Below are 10,055 nucleotides of genomic sequence, written 5' to 3' on the forward strand. Positions count from 1 at the left end.
GTACCATCATTTATTTATCAAAATATTGTCTTTTGTGTTTAACAGAATAAAGAAACTCATAGAGGTTTAAAACAACAAGAATTTATGTTTTGGGTGAACTGTCCCTTAGTCCCATCATCTCACTTAGCCTAGTTACAAGAAAAGAAATCACTTTAACAAGTTCTGTGCTGGTATTTATATCACCTAATTAAAAGAAGGAACTAAAATCAACAGCTTGTCTATCAGCTTCTTAAACTGAGATCTTAAGAAACCACTGCTGCAACTTAAAGTCAGACAACAGCACAACAGCACAGTATGTATATATATATATTATAGTACTGTATAGATGTTTAATCTTCTCTTTATGATTGTTGTCATTACAGTGTGTTACTGTAATTATGATTTTACTATAAACAGGCAGAAAACTGAAAAACTTTATAATAACCATGAAACTAAATAGATTTTCTGTTTCTTTTCTCTCTGGAATAATAAAAGAGTTTTGGGTCTTACATTGTGAGTTTTTACAAAGTGTCTCAAATCATGAACTCCAGACTCTCATCATTGATCCTGCTGTTACACATTCAAGGTATGAACACTACTTAGTTAACAAAAGTTTACTTGTGGTCATTTAATAAGGATTTTTCATGATTGTGTGTGTGGTTCTGCAGCTCTTATAACACGTTGTAACACTTCATTTGCTTCAGTGGACAGAATATTTTGAAACAGAATTATTTTTTATCCCCTATATACTATAGTGCACTATGCCACTTATGAAGTGTATAAGGAAATAATCATGAAATAGGAAAATAATTGCATGCACTGCAAAAAATGACTTTCTTACTTAGTATTTTTGTCTTGTTTTCAGTAGAAATATCTGAAAATTCTTAAATTAAGATGTATTTTCTTGATGAGCAAAATGATCTAGGAAAATAAGAAAAAAATATACAATTTAAGCGAATTTGTGCTTAAAACAAGCAACAACAAAAAAAATCTGCCAATGGAATAAGAAAAATTTACAAATAAGAAAATTGTTTATGAAAAAAGTAAACTTATTTCAAGAAATTTTTTCTTATTCCATTGGCATTGCATGGGTAGTCCGTCCTGTGCCTATTGATTTTTGACCCACATCTGCACCGTAATGACACATTTGTATTATCCCACTTGTTACATCTGTCCAAGCGGACAATGAGTTTGCACGTACAAAACGGTGTTTTAAGATTTCAAAACAAAAGCGTGCGTAACCAACAATACACAGATAAGTGACCGGTCGCTGTTATTATGTAAGTAACTCTCGCATCAGCTCTGAAAGAGAGAGAGAAGAACGGAGCTGATATGTGAAGGAATACAAAACAGTCTTACCAAGGACCAGTCACTTATCTCTGTATTGTTCGTTCCTTCTTCAAAATATAAACAATTCTTAAACAAAATGCTGTTTTGTACATTTTGTACATGCAAAGCTCATGCACGCGTGAGCTCTTTATAGTGTGAACTAAATGCTGCTTAGCTTAGTGTGAGTATCACGAGAGAGACACATATTTCATATACAGATGTAAAGTTAAGGTTCATTCCAACAGTTGGTTGATTTGATGTTAGTCTCTAAAAGAATCTAAAAGTTGCTAACACTGCCTCATACAGTCTGAGGTGAAGAAGTAAACCCCACCCACTGATTAACATAGAATTTGCATACAAGTTGAAAATTGAAAGCCTTGAAATAAAAGAGAACATACAATGAAATCGGAATTTTACATTTTAATTTGAATTGATCGTTTTCATTTTCATTCTCGTTTCATTTTCAACTTGTATGCAAATTCTATGTTAATCAGTGGGTGGGGTTTACTTGCTCACAAAATGGAGATTGTCTGAAGCAGAGTTGCCAACTTAGCCACTTTATTGGTACATTTAGTGACTTTTAGACCCATTTAGACAAACCTAGCAACTGATTGAATGAATCTTAGCTTCACATCTCTACATGTCTTGTACGGCCCCACCAGTGCCGGGTCTTGCTGTCCCAGTGAAATGCACATCTCTTTCAGCTTTTACACACTGTGCATTGAGATGAGCAACATTTAGATCATACGAGATGACGCGTGGATGAACTTTGCACGCACAAAATGTGTTTTGTTTAAGAGTAGACTGCATTTCAAAAGAGGAACCAACACTAAGTGGCTGGGCCGCTGTTATTTATGTGTGTATAGCTATTTACACACATCAGCTTTGGCAACCAGTCACTTACTGTTTAACTTATCTCTGTACACAATCGATGTCGCCTTTGCATCGGTACAGTGAGCTGAGAAGATCAGCACATTTCAGTTCATACCAGACTCATGCACAAGTAATGAATAAAACACCTGACCCGACAGCAGCATTAGTTTAATTCTGTACCCGACACATTTGACATAAAGAACGTGTTTGTAATCACCAAATTTTGGAATCTAGGCTCATATTCGTCTTGCACTCTCTGAAGAGCGAATCTCTCTTCTGTCTACAGTGAGGTTATCTTTACTGTATTGTAGGCTACATGTTTAACTCCATCCTTCATAATGATCATGAGCTGCTTAGTTCTGAAGAAACTTATCTTTGGAGGCATCGAGTGCGACTATATCACTCATTGAAATTTAATTTTCTGGATTTACAAGATCTACATGAGGTTCAACAGTTTGCTGGTCGAGTGGAGTTTGTGGGAAACACATTAAGAATTAAAGATGTCAAGATGGCTGATTCTGGACAAGTTCTAATCAGGATCACTGACATGTTCGGCGGTGAATTTACCGGTTCTCCTGGAGTCTATCTTACTGTGACGGGTAACTTCTCATTATAAACTCTATAGCTGCTGTTACTGATCAGATTTATATTAATTTATTTATACAACTGATGAAAGGTACAAGTAGCAAATAAGCCGTATAGAGATTTGTTTTTCAGTTTTTCAAAAGCATGTGTTGTGTTTTTGGTTACAGTTACACCAGTAAAATTACACAATCATTTACTCATCCTCATGTCAGAGCAATTGTTCTTCAGTTGAACACATGCAGTCAGAGTAACATTAAATAATATTCTGGCTCTTCCAAGCTTTATAACGGCATTAATGGTGCTAGGTTTGAAGCTCCAAAAAGTAACTAACTAACATTAATAATTGTATTGCCATTAACTAACATTAACAAATATATGTTTACAAATAAAGTGTTACATGGTCATTATATGTTTGCTTAAGATAAATTATATGTTAGTGAGGGAAAAAAAATCATATTTTGAGCTTATTTAGTGAACGATATGTCGCATTTGAATCACATGTCTCATGACTAGTCTCCATTTGAATCGCATGAGTGTAAGTAAATCATGGGGTACTTTTAAGTTTTTTCATGAACTATTCCTTTTACTAGCTTTAGCAGCTTAATTTTCTTAGTTTTGTGGTTGGCACTGTAAAAAAAAAAATGCAGAAAAAAGTTACAACTACTTGATTTTGCAAGTCAATTCAATCTACTTTTTATGTTTTGACTTATAGCTTATAAAAACAAGTTGAAATTGTTTAACTTAATTTGTTAAGTTAAAGTTACAAAATTGTAAGTTGATTCTACCCGTTCTCACCAAGATGCGTACAAATGACACGCAGTGTGATTATCGTGCAATAGATACGCCAAATTCCGATTTTGCGTGCATATGATACGCCAGTCCTTCCCATTCACTTATATGGCGAATCGTTTCGTGTCGTTTTATTTATTGTTTTCTCATTTGTTTTCTGTTTTTTTACCATTTTCGCTTGGGTTTAGGGTTAGATTTCAGATTTGTTTAAGTAGGTTATGTAAAGGATTGCAAATTTGTTTGAATTTATAAGGTCTGTATTTATTCATTTTTTGAAGGACTTTTATTATGATACGGCCTTAGCGTGGATTGGCGTGTATAAAGCACGCTCTGTTTGCGCTAGGTGTGTGTGTGTTTAACTTTGCGGAGGACGCAGTCCGAAAGGCACGACGGTTTTCTCCCCCCATTAAGTCTTGTGCATCCCACTTGAGGGTTATAAGGTATATGTTTTGTTTTTGTATTGTTTATTGTGATGTTAGTTAATGTGTTTGAGTGACAGTGTTTGTTTTTATCTGTCTGTTTTGTTGTAGCTCTTACGGTGTCTACATGAGTGTCACGAATAAAACGCTAATGAAAAACATCAGTTAATGAGTATTGACCATCATTCGAGTGGGGTAGCTACAGTAAGAGCTTGGCCATTCATCGTTCGAGTCTGCTGCATACCAATTGGTGTCCATGCTGACGGGTCTCTGAGCAGTGAGTGTTCACGGGCAGCAGGTCGATTTCTGATGGTTAAGGGAAAATATGCTTCGTTTGTGGATAACTACGGTTGAAATTAAGGACTAAACGATACACTACGGACTCCGAAAGACTGTGTTCTTCCTCAGGTGACATTTTTCGACGCACCTTTCCAGCTGTAAAGGAATATTAAGGTGAAATAGTTAACCAAACAAAAGACATTTACGTTTAAACAAGGTTTTTTAATGTTTAAGGTTTTTTGAAAGACCAAATTATTTGTTGTGGTTGAAAGTGATATTTATATAAGTTTTAAGGGAAATATTTGTATTTAAAAGGGGTTATTTAAAAACCAAACATTTGATATTAATGTCCAAGGCTACATGATTACACCCTGGGAATTTAATTGATATTTTAATTGTGTTGGACATTTTTATATTACTGTGTGTTAATTCGGTGAATGACAAGAGCTGAACAAAAATGACAGAGTCAAACTTTGATCAGGTTGAATGTGAAAGGTTGATTAGTAATCTTCAACAGGATATTGAAACCCTTAATAATGAGTATCAAACATCAACAGAGATTTCAAAGAGACAACAGATAACTGAGACAATTGAGTTTAAAGAACAGACTTTGAGTGAGCTTAAAGGTAAACTTCGAGCAGAACAAACCTTGAGTGAACTTAACAGTAAACTTCGAGAAGATCTAACAGAATCTCAAGGTACTCGACGTTCTGTTCGTCCACGAAATCCCACAGAAAAAATGCTTGCTTTTCAAAATGAGGAAGCTTTAAAGAAAGAAAGAAAGCTTAATTCTATGTATGAATACTGGAAAATGTTAGCACGTAAAACAAGAGTTCAACTCAAGTCTGATCTTACTGAGAGTCAGTTAGCAACCCTTATTGATACTCTAGAAGATGAAAAGGATAAGGTTATGCGTGTCTATGTTGACATTAGAAATCACGTCACGCCATCTACTGAACTGAGACGTCGTGTTGATGCTTGCGAGGCAGTGACAACAGATTTAATAAAGGTTGCCTATGAAAGAATATCAGGCATTGATGAATTTGATGTAGAGCAAGTAAAACATCGTTTAAAGGATCTACTCGAATCCAGCTATGCTCGTTCTATATATGGGTCCACGGTTTCTCGAATTAGTCACAAATCTAGTTCTCAGTTAAGTCATCATGCTGCATCTTCATGTGTAGCGTCAAAACATGCTGAAGCAGCTGCAGAATTGGCGGCAAAGGAAGTGGAGTATAAAATGCTAATGGAGGAAAATAAACGGAAGAAGAAAATTCAAGATTTGCAAGAAAAACAAGAGAGAGATTTAGATGCTCAAAAACGCGAACTAGAGCAGCTACAAGCGGAAAAGGATTTGAAAGTAGCGCAGGCAAGGTTTGAGGCTTATAATCGGATAACAGTGCAGGACGTTGACCATCCTTCAACAAACCGTGTTATCATGGAACAACATTGTCTGCCTCCAAGCCTTTCTAGCCAACCTGCTAATGATATATCTCTTTCTCAAACTGAATTGCCTTCTCTTGTTCAAGCCTTACAAGACAGTATAAATTTGAACAGATTACCAGCTCCAGAACCCTTTGTGTTTAATGGTGACCCCATTCAGTATGTTGAGTGGAAGGCTTCCTTTATGTCATTGATTGATCGGAAAAGTATATCTGCTGCTGATAAACTTTATTATCTAAAAAGGTATGTGGGTGGATCGGCATATAAAACCCTTGATGGTACCTTCTACAGGAGTGATGACGAAGCTTATAAGGATGCCTGGAGCAAATTGGATAAAAGGTACGGTCAACCATTTGTGATTCAACGCGCTTTTCGCCAGAAGCTTGCAGATTGGCCAAAAATTCAATCAAGTGATGCTATTGGACTTAGAGAATTTTCAGATTTCCTTAATGCTTGTCAGGAGGCCATACCTCATGTTGCAAGTCTACAAATTCTCAATGACTGTGATGAGAACCAAAGGTTAGTTAAAAAATTACCTGATTGGGTGGCTTCGCGCTGGAATCGACAAGTTACGCAAACTTTAAGAGATAATAAGAATTTTCCTGACTTTAAAACCTTTGCGACATTTGTCTCATTAGAGGCAGAGATTAGTTGTAACCCAGTCACGTCATCTTATGCTCTCAGTTTAACATCTGTCAACAGACAAAATCTCAGCGAGTTCAAAGGAAACAAGGCTAATGTCTTTAATACTCAGACTGATTTGGAACATAATAGACCAAATATCATTGAGAAATACGTCAAACCTCCTTGTGTGTTTTGTCAAGATTCTGAACATCAGCTTTATGATTGTTCCAAATTGATGACCAAGACATTGGCAGAACGACGAGCATATGTAAAGGAAAATCATCTTTGTTATGGATGTTTGAAAACTGGTCATAGTGCAAGGGACTGTCGTCATCGTCATCTCTGTAACTTGTGTAAAGGGAAACATCCTACTTGCCTTCATGATGATAATTTCAGTAAAACAGAAAGGCTGGCTTCATTAACCGTATCTGCTCCAAGGGAAGAAGATGATTCAACAGCCGTTCTGTCTCTGAGTGTGGCCGGAAAGGGATCATCTTATACCTCGATGGTTGTGCCAGTATGGCTATCATCAGCTAACAACATGAGTACCGAAAAACTTGTTTATGCCTTGCTCGATTCACAGAGTGATACAACCTTTATCGATCAAGAAGTGAGCAATGCCCTACAGGCAGATAAATCTCCAGTCAAGTTGAAATTGACTACCATGACTGAAAAGGATACCATTGTAGAGTGAAAGGATTTCAGGACTTCGTGTAAGGGGTTATAGTTCTGCCACTTATATTGATCTCCCTCCTGTATATACTAAGGATTGCATCCCAGTTAACCATGCACACATACCTACGTGTGAAACAGCTAAACGTTGGACTCACTTTTCTGCAATTGTTGATGAGATTCCCTCTTTGAAAGACTGTGAAGCCGGTCTCTTGATTGGCTATAATTGTGCTAGGGCGCTGGCACCAAGACAAACGATTTTAGGAGAGAATGACGAACCTTATGCTGTCAAGACTGATTTGGGTTGGAGCATTGTTGGACCTTCATTACCCAAGCTTGACTCTTCAGGTATTACTAGTCTCTGCCATAGACTTTCAGTTAAAGAAGTTCCTCCACTGGCTCCAGCAGATGCCATACGCATTCTAGAATTTGATTTGAAGGATGCAAATGATGATAAACCTCGTTCTCAAGATGACATTGCCTTTTTAAATAAATTAAGTGACGGAATAAAGGAAAATAGCTCCGGACACTATGAAATAGCTCTTCCTTTTAAAGCAAGACAAAATTTGCCAGATAACAGAAAACTTGCTCTTGTGAGACCTAATCATCAAAAGAGAAAACTGTTAAAGGACCAAAGGTATAAGGAGCACTGTGTGAAATTTATGGAGGAAATCATTGACAGAAGAGAGGCAGAGGAAGTTAAGGATGGAGGGAATCAAGGTGGAAATTGGTACGTTCCAACAAAGGACAATCCTGTAGACCATGTTTCAAGAGGTCTTACTGATGAAGTGCCTTTATCTAATAAGAAGATTGTTCTTCCTGCCAATGAGATTACAGAATTACAACTAAGTGAGTCTGAAGTCAGATGTTCTCAAATACTTTATGCAAAGGCAGTGGAACAGGAAACTATTGTAAATCACCTGTCAAAGTTCTCGTCTTGGTCTCGGGTAATAGGAGCAATTCAACGGCGGATTCGTAAGGACAAGTCAAAGGGACTCTCTACAGTTGAGGAAAGAGGAAAGGCTGAGTGCTTTATAATCAAACTTTTGCAAAGACATGTGTTCGAAACTGAATTCAATGCACTAAGTAAGGGTAGCCAATTGTCATCCTACAATCAATTGTACTACCTTGATCCATTTCTTGATAGTGATTGTGTGCTTAAGGTGGGAGAGAGACTCAGCAACTCTTCTCTTAGTCTGTTGAAACATCTCACAATTATCCCTAAGGACCATTATATCACAGAAATTATCATAGCTGATTGCCATGAAGGAATTAAACATCAAGGTAAAGGATTTACCATCAATGAAATTTGTTTAAAGGGTTTTTGGATCCCAGGGATAAATCATGTTGTAGTCTCCTATGTACATGTCCATCCAAATCTATGGTTGGTTTGCGATGAGACTTAGGGTTCATCTTTTACAAAAATCTTGGAAGAATGTTTAGGGAAGTTTCTGTAATTGAACGTCCTGTTCAGAAACTGGTTTTATTGTTGGAGACTTAAGTTTTTGTTTTGTTGTTATATTTGGATTTGTATTGTTTGAAGTGTTGTTGTAATTTTGAAATCATTTGTTTATTATAACTCATGATTTGGTGGGAGTGTAAAGGATTGCAAATTTGTTTGAATTTATAAGGTCTGTATTTATTCATTTTTTGAAGGACTTTTATTATGATACGGCCTTAGCGTGGATTGGCGTGTATAAAGCACGCTCTGTTTGCGCTAGGTGTGTGTGTGTTTAACTTTGCGGAGGACGCAGTCCGAAAGGCACGACGGTTTTCTCCCCCCATTAAGTCTTGTGCATCCCACTTGAGGGTTATAAGGTATATGTTTTGTTTTTGTATTGTTTATTGTGATGTTAGTTAATGTGTTTGAGTGACAGTGTTTGTTTTTATCTGTCTGTTTTGTTGTAGCTCTTACGGTGTCTACATGAGTGTCACGAATAAAACGCTAATGAAAAACATCAGTTAATGAGTATTGACCATCATTCGAGTGGGGTAGCTACAGGTTATTTAATATACAGGTTTCTCTATGATTTTGTCTATATTTAAGCCATGCTTGCTTGGAGTTGGGGTTAGAGCTGGGGTTTGGGTTAGGGTGTCATTTTTATATAACAAAAAGTTGTTCTAACCCTAAACCCAAGCGAACATGGTAAAAAAACAGAAAACAAATGAGAAAACAATAAATAAAACGACACGAAACGATTCGCCATATAAGTGAATGGGAAGGACTGGCGTATCATATGCACGCAAAATCGGAATTTGGCGTATCTATTGCACGATAATCACACTGCGTGTCATTTGTATGCTTTTTGGTGAGAATGGGTTTGTTGATTTGACAAAAATGCTACAATTTTTTTTTTACAGCGTAGCACAAATATGCCAGACCAGAACAATGTCAACACTATTTTAGGGTCTTTACTGTACCTGCCTATGTGGACACTTTGACAGAATACACAGAAAAATCAATAGACTTTGTTTATTATACTACCCTACAAAGCCAAAGCGCAGTAACTACGCATTTGGTCAAAATTGAGTTAAGGGTTGGAATGGGCTTTGTGGGATCTGATGTGTCTTGTGACAAAGTCTCCTGGTTCAATTTTGTCCCATTTCAGAGAAACGTGTGTGCCAAAATAACAGTAACATGTTTGACCTGCTGGAGTAAAAAACTTTAAGGTCATTTTTCTCGGTTTCAGTGTTTGCGTAGTTACTGCGCTTTGGCTTTGTAGGGCAGTATAGATATAGATTGATATACAGCAGAGCTAATCCAGAAATATGTATCAGATCCAGTAGTAGTTCATGTCGTTTCTGTTTTCAGATACACAGGTGAGAAGCAGTCCAGACCCTGTGATAGATGGAGAAAAAGTGATATTAAGCTGTTCAACTGAATGCACTCTGGATAACAAACATACTTACATCTGGTATAAGAATGGACAACAGGTAACAGATGGATTGAGATTATTAAACAAGCTGTACCTGGACTCAATCAACAGTGAGGAGCTACAAGAGTATTCCTGTACTGTAAGAGGTAACACAACATCTCATCATACATCTGATGAAATTATATAA

The 10,055-nt window shown here is 36.8% G+C and overlaps 1 protein-coding gene across 1 annotated transcript; it reads left to right on the forward strand.

Moving 5' to 3' along the window:
* Positions 1–215: 215 nt before the first annotated feature.
* On the forward strand, positions 216–10,055 carry LOC135741111 (sialoadhesin-like). The gene is made up of 4 exons (XM_073813485.1): positions 216–292; positions 475–565; positions 2,616–2,780; positions 9,805–10,055. Exons 2-4 carry the CDS (start codon positions 520–522, stop codon positions 10,053–10,055), a joined length of 462 nt encoding a protein of 153 aa, XP_073669586.1. The 5' UTR covers positions 216–292; positions 475–519.

This window comes from Paramisgurnus dabryanus, chromosome 24 (assembly GCF_030506205.2).
Source record: "Paramisgurnus dabryanus chromosome 24, PD_genome_1.1, whole genome shotgun sequence".
Lineage (NCBI taxonomy): Eukaryota > Metazoa > Chordata > Actinopteri > Cypriniformes > Cobitidae > Paramisgurnus > Paramisgurnus dabryanus.